Raw genomic sequence first — 21,373 nt, forward strand, 5'->3', positions numbered from 1 at the left:
CTTTGACACTTAAAGCATACTTTCAATGCAGTTTAACATTAAGGCTTGCGTAAGCGGATACACATCAAATTCCCTTTTAATTCATCTGTTTTCTGAAGAAGAAATGGAATTAAGAATTAAGAGTTATGAATTAAAACTTGTTAAACAATCCCATACAATCCTGCATTCTGTGACAGGGATTACTTGGAAGTTCGCCAAAGTTACAGTGTAGTGGTTAAATATTTGGACTGAGAAGACCCAGGGCCCAAATCCACTTTCAGCCCTGGAAGCCAAATGGGTGATTCTGGTGTTATCTCCCCTCCTCTCTCAGCACAACCAAACTAACAGGAATGTCACTGTGGGGATTAAAAAAGAATGGGGTACGATGTATCCTGCCTTGAGTTCCAGGAGGAAAAGTGGGATATATATGTACAGTATGTAGCAAATAAACAATAAAAATAAAGCCTGAACTTCAGGGAAATATTATCTTACATTATCTTCCCTTTATGCTGTATAAAAGACATATTGCTTATAATTCAGAAAGTAGTAAATGACTATTATTAGTCATTGATAGTCTAATCCTTCATGAACCTGTCTTGTCCCTTTTTAAAGCCATCCAAGTTAACACCCATTATAATTGCTGGCAACAGATTCCACACTTTGATTACCGTATTTTTCAGAGTATAAGACGAACCTTTTTCCCCCACAAAAGAGGCTGAAACTCTGGGTGTGTCTTATACACTGAATACAGCATTTTTTTACCTCCCAAAACTCCGTCCCCTTCACCAAAATGGCCATGCATAGCCTTTAGGAGTCTTGCAGAGTGCTCCTGGGGGCTGGGGAGGGCAGAAATGAGCAAAAAATGGTCCATTTTTTGATTGTTTTGGCCCTCCCAGTCCCCAGGAGCACTCTATAAGCCTCCTAAAGGCTATGCATGCCCTTTTTTTTTTGACAAAAAACCAGGCCTGTTTTCGCAAAAAACAGACCATTTTTGGGAGAGTGCAAAAACTTTTTTTTAATTTGCCTCTTCAAAACCTTGGTGCGTCTTATACTGTGGTGCGTCTTATACTCCAAAAATATGGTATGTAGTTTGAAAAAGCATTTTGTTCTGTCACTCTTGAATCTTCCTTCATTAAGAGGAATATGTACATAAAACCTCTATTATTTTTCCCTACACTGTCTTTTGTTCTAAACAATCCCAAAGTTGTAGTCCTTTTACATTAGGGAGCTATCCCAGTTCTCAAACTATTTTGTTGTCATAAGGCAAGAAGACAAATCTCTAGATTTTTGATATGGCACAACAGTGCCCCCTAAAGTGTCTGATAAGTTGGACCTACAGTTAGAAGCCAGAATCAAAACAATCCAGCTTTTGTTCCCTTAAAAAGCCATGTAATCCTATTTATACAATGTCATAACTTGGGGAAAATAGACTGCATCTTTAGAATTTTATCAAGTATTACTAAGATGGCTTTAATTGCTAAATAATTTGTTACTTGCTAGATAGATCCAGAACATCCAAGGCTGAGCATTCTGGCTTTGCTGGACAAAACAACCTTCACAGAGAAAGTGGCTTTCACTTTTCCTCTGTGTTCTGTAGAACTGAGGATGATGCTAAAAAAAAAAGACAAAAGAGAGGGACAAAATATACAGACAGAGAAGTGGAGCATATAAATGTTCCATGAAGAGCTCTAGATGCTACCTCTAACTAGATCCCTAGCTATGAACTGTGACAGTTCATATGCCGACAGTCAAGGTTTTATTCAAGAAAATAACAAGCACCTGGTCAGCCTAGATTAATTGTGTTGATCTTCTTCACAATTCTGCATATGCATTCACTTTTTTCTATGTGATATATTCCCTTTCCCCAATAAGTATACTTTTCTAACCATATAAGCTTTGATATAAGGCAGTGGTTCTTAACCTTCCCAATGCCGCAACCCTTTAGTACAATTCCTCATGTTGTGGTAACCCCCAACCATAAAATTGGTGTCTCGGTTCCTAAGACCATTGAAAATATGTGATTTCCGATGGTATTAGGTGACCCCAAAGGGGTCCCAACCCACAGGTTGAGAACCACTGATATAAGGGAATGTCTTGGGCTGGGCAAGAGTGAAATTTTTGCCAGAGCAACTAAGAAATTCCCAGCTTATAGACTAAAGGTGTCAAGAGGTTCAATCTAACTGGCATTGGCCTAATGTAAGTTCTTTATTAGGGAACTCTTGGAAAAGGGGATCTGAAGGCAGATTTTAAACTATCCCCTCTCAGTTTGCAATATACAGTAGGATATTGACCAGAAGTCACCCTTTCTGTTCCATTTCTCTGCCTGTCTATCTATCCTTTAATGTCCCCTCAGAGCCTTTTGGCTACCCAAGAAATTTGAATTATGGGGAATGTGACTTTTACTTTTATGTAGCTATAAAAAGACATGCTTTAGAGAATAACTTTGCTTATTAGAATAGTGATAACAATAATAAATATTATGTTTTATGCTCATATTACTAATAAAGCCACCATTTTTATTACACTGTATCTAGCTTTTTCATGTGCATTTTTAAGTAGATTAGATATTTCTGGGTGGAAAAAAAAGAAAGAAATGTGTGATTACACACACACACACACACACACACACACAAACCTACCTTGGAATAATCACTACATCTACTTCCTGATAGACTTCTAGCATGCTCAGATGTTAACCTTCTTTAGATCTAAGATATTGCTTCTCCTTTACAGGATTCATAGTACTGAAACTGAGGTATACTTTCACAGAATTTTGACAAATGATCAAAAGGATATAATTTGGAGGAAGAAAATTCCAGCTTAAGACCTGATTGGCTAGTGCAAGGTAACGTTGAAAGACTGAAGACATCTGAGCATTAAGATTTTCACGCCGGCTGAATTCCTGTAGTACCTCTACTGTGAGCATAAAGATCTGACGGAGATCATCCTCCTGCACAGAATAAAGACCAGATGTTTTAATAATCGTTCAACTTTGCCCAATACAAATCAGTATGCAAATAAAATTAAGCATTTTAATTACAACTCTATCTAACTCTATCCCTCACGGACTGAATCTTTTACACAGAAATCATGCATTTGTTACAGAAATAACAGTTCGTTCTTTTTCAGCTGAGAAGTTTAGGTTAATCGTATATAAATCATATCAAAAGATCACCTACTCCAGTATGCTATATATTACAAGCCTACAGGAAATCCACGAAGAGGAAAAGGAGTGCAATTCCACTATCTGCTCATGTAGCATTACAACACACTGCCATTGCTATGTCTCTGAGCATGAAGCACTACCTTTCTTTCAGTTCTGAATCATGAAACATTCAGATTTGCTTATGACAAGACCTTCTCTTACTAGTTTGTCCAAATAACATAATTGTAGTCATGATGGCTTTAAAACCCATCTTATTTAAGTCTTTGCTTCTCATGGTGGCCAACAGTTGGTTTTGAGTTACTCACAAGTAGGAGCTGGAGAAAGAACCCTGTCTCACTATTACTCTCATATTGCACTCAACCAGGAGTATCATTAGTGTTTTTCCAAACTAAAGTGTCCCAAATATTTTAGTCTTTTCTCCCATAAGGCAGCTGTTCGAATCACTTGATAAGTTTTTCACAGCTGCCACACACTAAGTTAGTTTCATCATTAACATTTACATTTTTTTTCATGATTAAAGGTAAAGGTTCCCCTCGCACATATGTGGTAGTTGTTTTCAACACTAGGGGGCGGTGCTCATCTAAAGCCGAAGAGCCAGCACTGTTCAAAGACGTCTCCATGGTCATGTGGCTGGAATGACTAAATGCCAAAGGCGCATGGTAACACTGTTACCTTCCTACCAAAGGTGGTTCCTATTTTTCTACTTGCATTTTTTATATGCTTTTGAACTGCTAGGTTGGCAGAAGCTGAGACAAGTAACAGGAGCCCACTCCGTTACATGGCACTAGGGATTCGAACCATCAAACTGCTGACCTTTCTGATTGACAAGCTCAGTGTCTTAGCCACTGAGCCACCCCTCTTGTTTTCATGATTAGCAATACACATCTGGCTTCATCAATGCATTGTAAAGTTAGATGTCTTTGCCCATTATGAATTACTTCATGCTTCTTCAAACAGAAATGCATTTACTCACTTTTTTCCTGAAGAGTTCCAAACAATATAAAACCAACATAGACCCCACCCTGCTAGCCTTCCATAAAGTTTTAAAGACCTGGCCATGTTCCTGAGCCTATGATGCTACCTTCCAATGGCCATGCCTCCTATTGTTAACAGCCAGTTATCTTATTTTGTATGTACTCAAATTAAGACGTTTCAATATTTTTAGGTGTTTTAATGTTTTTTATTGTTTTAAAAATTTTAAGTTTTTAATTATAATACGTTTCTGAATTGTGAGTTGCCCAGAGACATCTGCTGAGATCAGATCAGATCAATCAATTAATCAATCAATCAATCACCAGGCTCAGCAGTATATATGGGATTTTTCCCTCAATGTGCATCCCTTTACATTGAACCAATTTCGCTACTTGTTAATATGTAAACCTATGACGTTATGTTTGTTAATATGTAATTAAGGGCATTAAGTTTTCCAGGAATTTTTAGAGAGTTTTAACAAAAGGCTTTTGAAAAACCTACTGTCTCCCTGACTAATACATATTTTTACTGACACTCAGGATATAGTTAATGTGCCAGGATTCAGGATTTACTTTTAAAAGACAATTGTATACTTTTTTCTTCATTTTATTTTTCTTTGATGTGATAGATAATTCTATCTTTAATCGTGCTTTCTACATTTATTCAGAACAGATGTTAAATTTCTGGCATGTAACCTCCTTGATAATTCCTGGGTTCCATTCCAGTTCTCTAATAAGTAGAATAATACTACATATTTTTCCTAGAAGATCAGCAATTTCACATGTTAGTCTTTAAAAACACTTAGATGGATTGCATCTGGAACTAGTTATTTGGTTTCAGTCAATGATGTCAACTTCTTTTGCTTCCAAAGAATGTAAAGAAATGTTTTGTGGTTTTTAATTGCTGGATTTTTAAATACTTCATTAGTGGTATGGCTGCTCAAAGGCTTTTTTTGTTTGTATTTAATTTATTAAAACTTGTGTTCCTCTAAGCTTATAGCAATAGCATTTAAACTTATATATCATTCCATAGTGCTTTATGGAACTCTCTGAGTGGCTTACATTATCAGCATATTGCCCCCAACCATATGGGTCTTCATTTTACCAACCAACAGAAGGCTGAGTCAACCTTAAGCCCATCAGGATCAAACTCCTGACTTTGGGCAGAGTTGGTCTGCAATAAAATTTTCTAACCACTGCACCACCATGGCTCTTATCATTTGGAAAACAATTCTACTCTATGGACAGCCTTCCATTTTTATTTCTATTTCTTAGTAGTACTTGCAACCTTTCCTTATGGTATGCATTGTGGTTCAATTGTTATTATTTTCATTTGAGTAACTGGAAATATATGCTAGAGAAGGAAAAGACAAAAGTATTACATAGGAACCCCAAACACACAATTTCTAATTTAAAGTTTAATTCCTCCTGCATATTAGTATTACACGGTTCTCTTCCATATATCTGCAATATCATGAATCTTTCCCTGTTCACATTGTTCTTGGAAACATAGAAACACATACTAACCTGAAATATTAGTTTGCAATTGCCATGGAACTCCATGCTTAATCCAATGTTGCTGGTTTTACTTGAACTTGAGAACTCACTTAGCAATGCGGTTAAAATGGAACAGGCCAGAGTTTGCTGAGAAAAATTTGATAAAAAAAATATTAGCTGAATAATTTGTTGTATGAAAGTTTTATTATGCCATATCAGATCTATTATCATTAAAATAATGTCACATCTATTCTCCAATTTGAATTTAGTCAAAAAAGCACTTGTTACTTGGCCTTGATAATGTTGTTTTTGAACCCCATGGTAGTTTAAAAAATGCAAAGAAACTATTTTGTGCATAATAGACATTTCAGAGAATGCTTACTAATTCAGAAGTAGGTACATTCATCTATTTATTTAGCAATTCTGTATGGTGCCTTGATTACAATCCCCAGACTTATTGAAAAAAAAGTGCCATAAAATATAATAAAACAATAATAGAATGAAACACATAAAAATAGTAATGGTCTAATCCACCACCATATCTAGGGGCTTACTCCCTTGTTCCCCCAAAACTCTTCAGAAAAGGTTCCATTTTCACCAGTTGTCAGAATACTGTCATGGTTATTGTCAAAATGGCATCTGGAAGGACATTAATCCATAGAGCAAGGACCATCATTGGAAAAACTGCTTCCAGCATCGTTCCATCCTTACGTCCCCAAATCAAGAGAATATTGTTGGATTGGTTCTATTTGGACAAAGCAGGTGCAAAGCTACATAGCACTTTGTACGTTAAAATCAGCACTTTGAATGGCAACCATAAACCTACTGGAAGCCAGCATAGGACTTTTTATTTGTCAAACTGTAGGCCACCTCATTTTACGACCGCAGTTGTTTCTGAGCAGTAGTAAATTGCAGTAATTTAGTCATATGACGATAAAGGTATGAGTTATCGTGGTCGTTGCATGTTCTTTTTCTGAATCACCAGTAACCAGTTTGACCCAGACTCAATAAGCCCAAAGCACTGGAAACTTGGAAGTTGGTTGGGTTGCATATCCCTTAGTGGATGGCTTTTATTTTATCATGGGAAAACTTACAAAGCTAAATTTGCCATTTATCTTTTTTAGTTTCTGCTTTTTATTTCTCTTCTGTCACAGTTTTTACTATTTCTTTACCTTTTCTGTTCGTTGGGCTTCTTGATTCTTCCCCCCTTATTCTGAATGCTTATTTGTAAATGGTAAAGGGAAGAAAATAAATGGCCCTTCAGTGAGTCAGTTGCGTCTCATCTCATCAAGGCTGGCTATCATTTAGTTTGTCTCTTTATTTGACCCCAGGACTTTGGCTTTGTTTATTCAGCTTCTTTCTCACAAGGCCTTTGATGGCAGAGCTCCCAGGAAGCCATCTTCTCTTTTTCATTCCTCCTCTCTTGTTTGATTGGTGGTTGCTGTTTGATTGGCAGCTGAGTTGGACTGATGAAGGATGAGGGCCAAGAATGCAGGGGAAGGAAGAAGTATGGGTGGAGTCTTCCACAATGGCCAAAACTCTTAACCCAGTAAGCCAGAACTGGCACATAAATTAAAACTGGGCAAAGACCACCCCCTCCAGCCATGATGGAAAATCATAGGCCAATTATTTCAGAGGAAGTTCTATCTATTCAGAATTAAAAATACAGGTGGCACAGAACCTCAACAAACAAATAGTAACTCCATCTTTCTATATTCCTGCTACAAAACCCCTAACTGGAACTGGCACTCCAAAAAGAGTGTAATATAGTTCCCCTTGCTCCCAATTTTCATAGACATTCCAGAAAGATGCCATAATTGGTGATACGAATGCTACTGAGAAGTTTAATAGTGCCACGATAAGGGAACTGTTCCTTTTCAGACCCCAATGAAAGTCATCCCAGCAAAGCAATCAGTGCTGGATTTTCCTTAAGTTAACTCTTGATTTGGATTTGTCCTATTTTGGGAGCACATTTTGAACTAAAATCAACAGGAATGCATGTGTGTCTCTGGCCTAATCTAGCACAGTATACAAATAATTTTAGACAAATAATTTACTAGGCAAGTAGCGCAAATTATCTTTGGGCTGAAAATGTTACTCGGGTAACATTTGTGTAAACTCTTCATGTTAAGATGTTTCAATATTTACCGTTTGTTGCACTTTATATATTTGTAAATTTTTGTTAAGTTCATGACATACTACCCAAAACCATGTATTAATTAAAAGTCCCTAATTGGTCTTGGTGAACACTACTATTATAAGCATACAAATTTTAAAACTTCATCAAGTAGACACTGATTCATTAGGAGGTTTTCGCCCCTTTCCCGCCCACCAAATGGAGTTCATAACAGGATAGATCAAATTATTGAAGGTGAGTTAATACTGCTGGAAAAGATCAGTTTAAACAGAATACCGTAGCTAAAAATGTCCACTTTATAAGAAAATTATGGTTCACTTACACAGACTTTATGGTGCATTTAAATCATTGCTATAAATTTGCTTATATGTGAAAGTCACCTGCTGCGTCAGTCAAATCCTGCTATTTAGCTAAGAAATTCTTATAATCAATGCCTTCTTAATGAAAATTTAAAACTTTAAATTAGTAGTAAACGTTCCCCAAGAATAAAGGCATTTGCTATAGCTTTGTTCTGAAAGTTAATAGGGCTTATCTAGAATTAAGGCTAAATGCAAAGACAACCCTCCCCATATATACCACTAAACTTTTCGACAGAGTAGTAGAGATCTGTGTAAGTTTAGTTGACACTGAAAAACATATATGTGAAACTGCCAAATGCTAAGTATATAAATTTCCAGAATTAAATGAATCATGTACAGGTACTTCTTCATCCAATATTATTTAAAGCTGAATATTCAAGGTAAATGTTAATGTATCAAACATTAAAATGATTATTTCATAACATCTCGCTCCTCCACATATTATGCAAAAGGTAGCATGTTTTATATTTGTCACAATAGGTGTACATACAATGGAAGTATACAATTATTGGCTTCATCCCTAGACAATTTGGAGCCAAGGTGTCACGGATGGGCAGAGGAATAGGAATTGTTAAAGGGTCATGAATGCAGGCAAGCATCCAGGGTTTAAACAGAAATATGCACACTACCTCTGAACCCCCGAAAGATTAAAGTTGTGATGATACTATTTATGCGAGGTCATGCAACAGCTGACAGTAGTGCCATCCGCCCACCAACTGCAACATCTTTTGTTCAGAAATGCCTCTGATGTCAATACCTTGACCCCACACACAGCTAGTTATCACAGCCACTATGTACAAAATTAATAGGCTTCTTTGCTATATAAATCCCAAAGAGATAAAAAAAACCATTTAGAAATATATATGCAAGCGGAATGTAATGGCTGATTTCCATAATGATCCTGGACTCTCTATCCACAATGACACAAAGTTTCATATTCATTTTTTAAAACTTTTTTATTAGATTTATATGGCTGCTGAACTCAAAAATATAAATTGCGTATCCCCTGAGAGAAAATTACAAAAGCACCATACAGTCAATACAACCAGAAAATGTACTTCTTCGGAGCCTTGCAGAAGGCCAGCAAAGTTGGGGCCAATCTGATCTCTGGAGGGATGACATTCCAGAGACGGGACACAAAGCATGTCTATTCTGCCAGACCAGATGGGATGGATAGAAACAATTCGGGAGACAGTGTCCCATAAATCAGAGTTCCCCAAACTTTCCGGCTTTGTGGAACAGTGGGGGTGGGAAGGACATGGAACATGCGTGCACGCGCTTACCTGCTGCTCATGGCCCAGTAGTGATCCATGGCCCGGGACAGCGGGGGGATTCACTTACCTTCCCTACTGATTTGCAAATGTGAGCGTACATGCCACATATGCGCATGCACACCACATTCTGTGCATGTGCAGTGCTCGTGCATTATGTCGGAGTGGGTGGGCGGAGCTTCCCGCAGCCACTGCTACCGGTTTGCCTGAACCGGAGAACCGGCTGAATACCACCTCTGGCCCAGGGGCTGGGGACCCCTGCCGCAAGTAATCCAGCCCCAAACCATGAAGGGCTTTAAAGGTGATTGGCAGAACCATGAATTGCACCCAGAAGCATACTTGAAGCAATGTACCTCATGGAGTTGTGGTGTCATATGCACTGAATAACAGAAGCCATTAACTACATGCACCACTACAGTCTGGATTGGCCTTAATGAGAATTTTATTTTCTTATTATCTGGAGCCAGAAAGATTATAGGTGATTGTGGAACGAGGAAGGATTTGGATTATGCATGAACAGATAAGAGGCTAAAGAACTATATAAACTGCATTTCTAGTGTTGGAATGCTCATTTCCAGATATCATAGAACTCTATAAAAATTAAAATAAAAACGGCCAAAAATGTGCTTTTAACAACTGCAGCTCATAGTGCAGATTTAATGAGCAAGTACAGAGAGAACATCGTTCCAGTTAAGGGTGAACCTATAAAACTAGTCTACTGCCTCACTTAACAGAAATGTTATGAGTTCTACCACATGAACAAATCACATACTCAAACAATAACCCTGGTCTGACAACATAAAATATTTCTCTTGTTTGGAGAGTGGATTATCTCTTAGAATAGCCTGGCACTTACCCCAGTTGGGTAGTTATAAAAGTCTGCCACGCTTAAAAGAGACTTTCAGCTGCTCTAACAGGAGATCAATCAGAATGTGCTAAGAGAGATTAGCTGGGCAATCAGATACTCAGTGGAAGTTAAGCAGTCTTAGACAATCATTGTTGTTTTTTCTTTTAAAAAAACTTTTAATAAACTCCCTCTTAAAGCTACTTCCCCATTAAAAATAGAAGCAAACAAAAACTACCGCAATGCACTGAAAAATAGACAACATTGTGAAATATTTCTGTACATTATTGCATTCGGATAAAGGATGGTTCATGCCTTTAAAAAAAGAATTTCATTTAAATTAAAAAAATTAAAGCTCTAATGAATGTTAGAATGGATTTCACACTTGTGACTGGGCGGTTGGTGGAAAACGTGCACCAGTATTTGAATGTGCTTAGGTTACAGGGGATGAAAGGATATAAGAGTTCAAAGAGTTTAGGAAAATATAGAGGCTAGTACACACCTGTCCAAAACTTAGAAACTGATCAGAGAATAAATTTCAGAGCTAAAACTGTTGTGTCTGCATCAAGCATTTGTGCTTCAGTCATCAGCATTAAAAGAAACATTTGGTTTAGACCAAATTGGCTGTTAAAAAAATTAACTCTCAAAACTTCAGAATCCATTAGGACGATCTTACCCTTTTCCTATGCAGAAGAAAACATATTTTTATCTCTATATCTATGGAAACAGCAAAAGAATAATGTACTTTAGGCAAAGAAGTGGCACAGTTGTGTTTTCCTAGCCCATCGAGTTAATCCTACTGTCTTAAATCATTCTCCCATACTGTCAAGATGATTTATAGGGCTGCTGTTCTTTTCAAATGCTTCTGTGAAATCCATATTGTCAGTGTTAACTGATGCCTAAGAAGACAGGAAGTATTTGATAACATCCTTCAAGAGACACTTATAACTAATACAGTAGGAGGAAATAGTCGCGATGCCACCATACAACTCTGCTAACAATGAAAGCAAAACGAAATAGAAACAGTCTCTAGAAAGGCTACCTCAGAAGTGACTTTCTTAATTTCTTGTCCTTGAACAACCTCTATCAGAGAAAAGGTACAAAAATTCACCTTAGGTATAACAAAAGTGTAGGCTAACAAATAAAAATAAACTCTGAATGATACACAACACACTTACCACTAATGATTATTTGTGTTAGCCATTGCAAGATACAGTATTTGAGGTCATTCTAACTCCAATGTTATCATGTTCTTTCTTAGTCTCCTTTTGGAGTAATGTTGTACAATATGTTGAATTACCGGGAAAAAAGCAAATGTTTTTGGAGATGGAAACATATTTCAACTGACGATATAAAGGATGGATGTCAGAGATATAAGATTTAGCAATTTTTGAGCCAATTACATATTTTGTTAATCAAAAAATAATTACCTCTCCCTTCGCGAAATTTTTTGGGGAGAGGTTTGGTGAACACTGAAAGCATAGTTTTCCCTTTTTAAACCACATGAACTTGAAATATATTTGTAGTTAAATATTTTTCTTTTTTTGTTTTTCTTCATTATTTTTTGTCCTTTTTTTTTCACATGCAGTGAACTGTTCATTTTTATTTTATGTATGTTTGTTTGAAATTAATAATAAATTTTTTAGAAAGGAGAAATTGGAACATGAAAAATACTGAAAAAAAGTGCTGAAAAAAATAACTTTATAACCAATGCCCACATTTACAATCTTTGCAGTGTTCCTTAGTTATAAGATCACCATTACTGTCAGTACATGTTATTCTGTATGTGACCTGTGTTTCCTGCCCCCATTTGCCAAGTGGATACCATAGATTGGAGAGGAAGGAATTACAAGCAAGCAAGTAATGGATAATACACATCAAATGGGTAACACATCAAAAGCAATGTAATGGAACCAGCAGCCAGGAGGGTTGTGTAGGAGATGACCAGGCTGAGCATGAGAGAAGGTTCAAGAGCATCATCAGTTTATGATCCTTTCACACCCACAAGAGATCTAAATCCAGCCCTCCTTGATTTTTTTTTTTTTTGAGTATTTGAAAATTTATTTATAGGCCGCCCTTTTCCCTGGGGGGACTCAGGGCGGCTTACAACTCAAAGGGAGGGGGATACAAACAATAACACATAAGGACAATACATAATTAAAAATAGAACACAACATTCATACCATTCGGGTGGGGGTGAGTTACATTCTTTAACCCCAGGCCCTTAACTTTTATCTATTGCCAATTTACTTTGGCCATCATTAGTTCAGTTTCTTGTTTAGAGATAGCATGGAATAAACTGGTTACTCATTTGAACCCAGGTTCCTGATTTCTTACACCTGAGTGCACTATGCAAACAGCCCTCTGTAGTCCCCACTGTGTGCCTGCTTATTCTCTTGTAATCCCTTCTTCTCCAATCTCTCTGCTCTGTGAGGATAAGGAAATAAGTCAGGCACAGAAGAGATTGTCTACAGAAATTCCTTGTGTCTTTTTCCCATCCCTAAATGAAAACTGATAATAAAGCATCATTGTTTAAACATTGTTAACCACAGTCAGCCAAATCAGCATCGAGTATACAGTTTTTCAAGAACAGCTTTCAATGCCTAGTATTGAGTTCAGAGCTAGTTAATGCCTTGTGGTTTACTCTGGATAGTGCATGAGCGTGATCCGAATGGATTAGCAGTCTTAGGCAGCCAAACAGCTACTATGTATTAACCATGTAGTCTCCTGGCTAATGTACCATTGCCATACATTAAATAAATAATGCACAGAATAATGTTATTCTTTTTTTTTCTAAGCTTGAAACTACTTCTAATTAATTTAATTCCTAGACCTAAGGAACATTTTCTATCCATGCCCTCCCCCCTTAATATTAATAAGCTGTTCTAAAATATAAAATCATAAACTGCATTCTTATCATTTATTAGCACATAGCAATAGCACTTAAACTTATATACCGCTTTACAGTGCTTTATAGCCCTCTCTAAGCGGTGTACAGAGTCAGCATATTTCCCCCAACAATTTGGGTCCTCGTTTTACCCACCTCGGAACGATGGAAGGCTGAGACAACCTTTGAGCCTGGTGAGATTTGAACTGCCAAATTGCAGGCAGCCGGCAGTCAGCAGAAGTAGCCTGTAATGCTGCACTCTGACCACTGCGCTACCGAGGCTCTTATTTATTCCTATAAATCATATTCTTCTTGAATTTTTGAAATGTGTTATTTTGGATTTGGGGTACTAATGTAGCATAACATTTATATAACCAACTTTTTCTGAGTCTTCAAAAATGAACTGTGTTATATTAAATGTAATTAGCATAAAGGGGATTTGTATTGTTCCTTCTTATGGCATGCAAATGATTTAACAGTCTTTGACAGATCTGAAGAAATCCTGTTCTTTGCAATCGCTTTAATCTTTTAAACCTTTTTTTAGTTTTGAAAAACTTCCTTGGGTTTTAGCTTACATTACAGCCAGAAACAAACTCTGCATGTCTAATTGCAAAACATACACAAAAAATGGTAACAATGCAAAGACTTAAAAGACTACTGGTGTCAAATATAAACCAGGGGCTGAGGATATATTAGCATCTTCTTATATTTCTTTTGGGGTCTGCTCTGTCGTGTGCAGGGTTAAGGGGGAAATGTGATCCATTTTTAAATTCATGCAGTTTTTAACAATCATCTAATTTACCCAACTCTGTTATTTTACATGGCTCGTGGTCAACATGTTTACCTTCCTTCAGTGAAGACCTCAAGGCATACATAACTCAGTGAACACATTAGGAGCAACGCTTGCCAAGTTGTTGAACAGACTATTTTTATATATTAATATGAGGCTCCACCAGCAGCTGAAAGTTCACACAGCCACACACACACACACACACACAAACACACACGAAGCTGCACTCTAGATCTCAGAATGGGGAATCTTTCCAAATAGCCAAAGCAGAAAAGAGAATTCTGTACCGAGGTCCAGGACCAATGAACTGCAGGCATTTGTGGTTAAGTGGAATTTATTCCACATACATTTCCTCAGCATCTTGGAATCAGTGGTGGAAAACATGAATTAACCAGACTAAAATTAGTAATTGGCTTTTTAGCAGAAGCTCTGTCCATCAGAGACCAATGTTAGCTATACTGGGAAAAGGTACTAAATGTATTGAATCAGTTCCCTGAGATAAAATCATGCTCTATGAATGTCGTACTTGCCTTGCCTCAGTGAGTAACCAAAGCTTGTTTTTACACTTTTCTAAGTGTAGATTACTATTTACTAAATACAGATAGTCCTCCACTTACAACAGTTCATTTAGCAACCATTTGAAGTTACAACGGCACTGAAAATAGTGCCGTTGTATAGACATATAATAGACATATAAATAGTGACTATTGCAGCATCCCAATGGTCACGTGATTTGCATTCAGATGCTTGACAACTGATTCATATTTATGACGGTCGCAGTGTTCAGGAGTTATTTTGCGACCTTCTGACAAGCAAAGTCAATGGAGAACCCAGATTCACTTAACAACCATGTGACTAATTTAATGACTGCAGTGATTCACTTAAACAAATGTGGCAAGGAAAGTCGTAAAATGGGATAAATCCACTTAACAATTTTTTCACTTAACAACATAAATTTTGGGCTCAGTTGTGGTTGTAGGTTGAGGACTACGTGTACCACCGGTTGTATATAAAAGCAGATTGTCGAGGAGAAAATATATGTAGTCACTAAGAGTCAACACGATCTGATGGCGCATACCGTATTTTTCGGAGTTTAAGACGAACCAAGATTTTAAAGAGCCAAATTTAAAAAAAAGTTTTTGCACACTGCATATCTCCCAAAAATGGTCTGTTTTTCGCAAAAACGGGCCCGTTTTTGGTCAACAAAAGGGGCATGTATAGCCTTTAGGAGGCTTGTAGAGCAGTGGTCCCCAACCTTTTTATCGCCGCGGACCAGTCAGCCTTTGATAATTTTACCGTGGCCCGCTGAGCGCGCGCAGGGGTGGGGGAGCGTTGTTCGCGACGACACATTGATTGTTTATATATCAGATTGTTTTGATTAAACAACTTTTATTTTATTGTATTTAAACATGCCTTACAAACTAAAATACAATTACATAAATATAAAGTGCTTTAATATGCCCCCCCCCACCCGGACAGACTTATGTTCCTCAAAGCCCATCCTGAACCCTCAACCCGGACCAACCTTTCTGCCCACCCTCCCCCTCCCCACCACTTTCGGCGGGCAAAGAACAGAGCGCGCGCACGCGAATGCCGTGGAGAGAGAGAAAATAAATATATATATAAATATATAACTGTTTGGGAGTAAAAGCGGGGAGGCGCACCCGGCCGGGGGGGGGAGGAGGAGGAAGGAGGGTGGGAAGGAAGCTGGCAAGCGAAGAACAGAAAGTAATTAGCAAGGATTAAAACGACCTGCCGGAAAAAGGAGAGGGGAAAAAAAAAACACCAGATCTGACGGCTAGTGCAGCCTCCAACGGAGGGGCTGCAGAAACACACACCGCCAGTCCTGTCCTTCCTTTCCAACCAGTCTCTCTCCGCGCGCGCATACACACACACACACACACACCACAAACACACACCCGCCGGCAGATATGCACGCACACACACTTTTTTTTTTTTGCAATTGGCAGAACTACGGTTTTCTTTAAAAAAATAATAATTAAATGGAGGTGGGGGGTGTGTGGAGAGAAAGGGAGAGAAGCGGACACATAAAACCGAGCCGCACTCTCGAACCACAGCATGCATCTGGGTGACAGGGAGAAAGCAGGAAAAGCCGAGGAGAGAGCTTTAGGAGCTTTAGCGGAACAAACGGTGGTGGTGGAGGAGGAGGAAGAGGGTGGCGATGATGATTGGGGGAGGTTTGAAAAAGCAGATCCAAGCGCAAAAGTTACTGAGTCATTTCAGCGGCGGCCGGAACAGTTTTCTTGACTCCCTCCCTCTCTCCCTCTCTCTCTCCTCTCTCACTCTTTCTTTCCCTGGCGATGGATCGGTGCGGGAGGGGGGGAGAGAGAAGGGAGGAGACGGCGAGGGAGGGAGGGAGAGAGAGCCGAGGGTGGGACCAAAGGGGGGGGAGAGAAATGCATTTAAGAGGAGCGGATTTAAAAGAGCGATCATGGCCCCCGGCCGCTGCGCGGCCCGGTGCCAGGTACTCCACGGCCCGGCACCGGTCCGCGGACCGGGGGTTGGGGACCACTGTTGTAGAGTACTCAGGGGGGGGGGGGGAAATGAGCAAAAACCTGCCAGTTTTTCACAAAAACGGGCCCACTTTTTGTAAAAAAAAAAGGGGGGGCATACATAGCCTTTAGGAGGCTTATAGAGTGCTCCTGGGGTCTGGGGGGGCAAAAACGAGCAAAAATTGGCATGTTTTTTACTCATTTTTGGCCTCTCCAGCCCCCAGGAGCACTCTGGAAGGCTCCTAAAGCCTATGCACAGTCATTTTTGCAAAGGAGGCGGGGTTTCGGTAGGCCAAAAATGCTATATTCAGTTTATAAGACATACCCAGATTTTCACCCTCTTTTTTGAGAAAAAGGTGCATCTTATACTCCGAAAAATACGGTAATCAACCAATCAACTGTGCATATGGGACTCTTCCCAAGGGATCATAAACGGGCAGCCTGCACCAGGCCTTAGCATATCAAATTTAACTCAATCAAATTTTAAAACAGATTGCTCAGAGTCGAGTCTAAGAAAGAGAGTGGCATTTACACCATGACAGAGCAGGCAATTATTCTGAGATGCAGGAACTCAGTAATTATTAACTCCTAACCCTACAAAATTGTTGTGAGGATAAAATGGTAAGGAAGGAGCTATGTATGTTATCTTGAGTTCACAGAATAAAAAGTTGACATGTAAAGGTAAATGTACAAATGTAAATATCCCATACTTGGCAATAATGCAGTAAGTCTTTGTGAATAATATTCCAGAGGGAACCGCTTTCTAAGTGTTGAAAACCAAAGATATTATTTTGATTGATATCTGGAAACTCACATGGGAGCGTAAGACAGATTTGGAGTTGAATAACCTGAAAGCTAAAAGTTTCCCTTGCTCAGAATGGAAATGGATGAGAGGAGAAACAGTGCTAAGTTTGAACTACTAGCAAAAATAATTCAAGTTGTAATTAAGTATGGATACCAACCTTGTCCTAATCTTCCAGTGAGAGTTAAAACATTGTAGTTCAAGTAGTCACAAAGCTGGGGAATGTTTAAACTAATCAAATGGCTGCCAAATGCTCAACTTATGCTTTATTAATCTAAGGTTGAAGTTGTCATCATTACAGGTAAAGGATTTTATGAATATCTGTACATTTTGCAGCCCTGGGACATGTGTTTTGCTATTCTTAGACCTTCTTTTTCCTGCTATATGTCAGGTCTGGAAGCCTCGGAGTCTTCTTTCGTTGGGGTTGTTACTAGGAACCCTGACACCACACACATGGCATTGGATTCATTTTATTGCAGATAAGCTCTCTCAGACCATTCCGTTTTAGCTACCAAAGGTTTTAGCAAGCAGTACAGATAACTCATTTCCAGAGTGGAGCATTTTCTGGCACACCATATGGAATTGGAACTAACGGCGCAAGTGGAAATAAGGTGCTGGAATTCTATTTACAGCTGCATGAAGGGGTGGAGGATATTTCCCCATTGGCTTCTAAAAATGTAACATGAGTAAATTTTATATTGCCATCTTCAGTTCCGAGTCGGCACACATCCCTTCTACCCAACCCTACCACTTCCCCAGGGAATGGAAAAGGTCTTTCATGAGGCCATTCCAACAGCTGACTTACGGACTGAACACAGTAAGGGAACAGATGTAAACCAAACCAAATAGGAATAAAATCTCTGATAACTATTGAAAACCCATTCAGATACAAAAAGCGATGACCCTTCAAATTTGGCAATTCAGTGCTCAACCTCAACATCTATCTGGGTATCTAGAACAACCTAGAATCAAGAAGAAATTTCCTGATCGTAAGAACAATTAATCAGTGGAACAACTTGCCTTCAGAAGTTGTGGATGCTCCAACACCGGGCGTTTTTAAGACAAGATTGGACAACCATTCGTCTGAAATGGTATAGGGCCATGATGGTGAATTTATGGCACACATGCCAGAGATGGTATGCGGAGCCCTCTCTGCGAGCACACGAGCCATCACCCCAGCTCAGCTCCACCGTGCATGTGCACGCATCTCCCACTGGACAGCTGATTTTCGGGTCTCTGCTGCGCATGTGCAGGGGGCAGGGGAGATGTGGGAGATGTGCGTGCATATGAGGAGAGTGCGGGGGGGTGAACGGCAGCCGCCCCCCAGCCTGTTTTTGGTCCCAGGAGGCTTCAGGGAGGCCTACTAGTCCCAAAACAGGGCGCAGGAGGGGTTGTGCGCATATGCGGGGGGATGCATGCGCATTGCATTATAGGTGCGGGCGCACACATGCTTTCAGCACATGACAACAAAAAGGTTAGCCATCACTGGTATACGGTTTCCTGCCTGAGTAGGGGGGGTTGGATTAGAAGACCTCCAAGATCCCTTCCAACTTTGTTATTCTATCTATCACTTAATAATTTAACTTGGAAGTCAAAAATATATGATACTCAAAAACAATTTATGTGGTAGTTAAGGAGCAAAGTTGAATCCAAGCATACCAATACCATTGGTGTCAGAAAAACAGAACATAATTTATTGCTATACTTCAATTGCTAAATATATTGTACAGCTGCCTATCCTTTTTACCTTTTAATGGCAAACTTTCCCCCCTGAGCAGTTTAGGTCTGATCTACTCATGGAGCAGAATGGGGAATCTCTTTGAATTAATGTCTTTTTCCTCAACTCCTTATTTCCAACTGTGTTGCGATTGCGACTTGAGAATGCTCAATGGATACAGCAATTCCAGGCAGATTTGGAAGGCACAAGCATGGAGGGAGATTTAAATTATTCCTGAAAGTAAATAATTAGTATAATGACAGGGAAGAAAATGTCCAGGATGATGTAAACAAACTTGTGTTTTTAAACACGAGAACTTACCACTGTGGGATTGCCGCTGCTTATCAACTGACTGACTTCATGAAAAATGCTTTTGCATTCAATTGATTTGTCTACAGAACCTCGTTTCACTATTACTGCTACTGCTAACAATATCTGTTCCCGCACATATTTCTGGAGGCTGCAAAATAAAATACATACATAAGATACATTCAGCCCTGATCAAAGTGACCACATTATTGTTTACAAAGCAAAAACATACAAACTCTTCTTAGCTGTACTGCTTTTAGAAAGGAGGCTTGGGGGTGGGGGGCAGGGGAGTATCTAGTCTTTGGGACAGATTCAGTTCATATCCTGCAGCATCCCCTATGTCACATCTCCCATTGTAATTTGCACAGCTCGTATATACATAGCACACTTTTTATTTTTATTTATTAAATTGTTATATAGTGACTGTGGCTGTTTACAATAGTTTTATTTTTATTTATTAAATTGTCATATAGTGACTGTGGCTGTTTACAATAGTTTTATCTGGCTGAATTAAATTCTAGAATGGTGACATCTATTTATTTGGATCAGGAAATAAGATTCAACCCTGATATTTTGCTTATTGGTTTTCAAATGTACATTTAGACTTAGCTGCAGTATGTAATCAGCAATAGGTTTTCCACTTTCTGGAGTACCGTATTTTTCAGAGTATAAGACGCACTGGAGTATAAGATGCACCAAGATTTTGAAGAGGCAAATTAAAAAAAATAAGGTTTTGCACTCTGCAGACCTCGCGAAAACGGGCTCGTTTTTTGTCAAAAAAGGGCACGTATAGTCTTTAGGAGGCTTGTAGAGTGCTCCTGGGGGCTGGGTAAAAAATGGCCTGTTTTTCATTCATTTTTGCCCTCTCCAGCCCCCAGGAGCACTCTGGAAGCCTCCTAAAGGCTATGCACAGCCATTTTTGCAAAAGGAGCAGGGTTTCGGGAGGCCAAAAACATACCCAGATTTTAAGCCTTTTTTTTGAGGGAACAAAGTGCATCTTATACTCCGAAAAATACAGTACATTAAAATAGTTAATAAACATTATCTTGGAAGATTAATCATATTTATTGAAATTAAAAAAAGGAATTAGGTTATAAAAATTGAGCAACTGGATATGTTTATTTTAGCAGCCTATTTATCTTTATAGTTTGTTAAGACAGAACTTTCTTGATCTTTTTGCTTACCACCCATGGAAATGCTGGAGAGGCAATTACCTGTTTTCCTGATAAAGGAAAAACATGCAAATATTCTGTACTTAATAATATTTTGCAAATTGCCACCTTCTTTCTCTGAGAAGCCTATTACGGTATCTATGAGATGAAGAGGCATATGTTAATTTCTCATGTACCCTAATCCCAAGTTTTATGCAAGACTAAGAAGAAAATCTTATTTAAAGACAGGGATTTTTCTCATTTTTTTTCTTCTCTCCTTTAAGCTGCCCTTTGTGCATCATTCAAGGCTGGAACACAGAGCAACCTCTCAAACGGTATCTATATTGGAGATACAGCTTCAACTGTATCTTCAATCCTTTTAATTTGGGCAATCCCTCCTTTCATGCAATATCCCTTCAGTGTTCAGACAGATCTAAGCCAAAGGATGGGCTTGTAGAGACAAGAGGAATCAATGAACAACAAAACCCCAATAAGCAAAACCTCCAGGAGGGTATGACTACCCCTATTACTTTTAGAGTGGCCCTACCAAAAGTGAAACATCCCCTCTGATTTACACCAACTTCTAGAAAGAATCTCAGAGGCCCAAAACAATCACCACCAACTATTAACATGCATGTGAACATAAGAAGTTCTTTTATATCACCTACATCAAGTAGTCTGTATTAATTAATATTGTCCCTGGAATCATCCTAGAACAGTGATGGCTAACCTTTTTTGGATCTCATGCTAAAAGCGGGGGGGGGGGAGTAGGGGGGCGTGCAGAGGCATGCCTACACTCATAATGCTATGTGTGTCAGCCAGTATGACACCCCACCCCCCCGTTTTTGGTGCGCTTTTTTTTTGCCTTCCCCAGGCTCCAGAGGCTTTCTAGGAGCCTGGGGAGGGCGAAAACAGTCCCCACTATTCCCCAGAGGCCCTCCGGAGCCATCAGGAGCTTTCCTGAAGGCTCCGGAGGGTCA

The 21,373-nt window shown here is 39.0% G+C and overlaps 1 protein-coding gene across 1 annotated transcript in view; it reads right to left on the bottom strand.

The window, feature by feature from the left end:
• XPO4 (exportin 4) overlaps positions 1–21,373 on the bottom strand; it is an 80,173-nt gene that overhangs the window by 39,750 nt on the left and 19,050 nt on the right. The window contains exons 4-6 of the mRNA XM_087721214.1: positions 19,255–19,393; positions 5,644–5,760; positions 2,776–2,929 (exon numbers count right to left, since the gene is read on the bottom strand). Of these exons, the coding sequence (XP_087577340.1) occupies positions 2,776–2,929; positions 5,644–5,760; positions 19,255–19,393 (410 nt within the window). The remainder of the gene's footprint in view (positions 1–2,775; positions 2,930–5,643; positions 5,761–19,254; positions 19,394–21,373) is intronic.

The sequence above is a fragment of the Thamnophis sirtalis genome, unplaced genomic scaffold, assembly GCF_051295495.1.
Source record: "Thamnophis sirtalis isolate CommonGarterSnake01/CBP01778 unplaced genomic scaffold, rThaSir2_p1.2 scaffold_8, whole genome shotgun sequence".
NCBI classification, from domain to species: domain Eukaryota; kingdom Metazoa; phylum Chordata; class Lepidosauria; order Squamata; family Natricidae; genus Thamnophis; species Thamnophis sirtalis.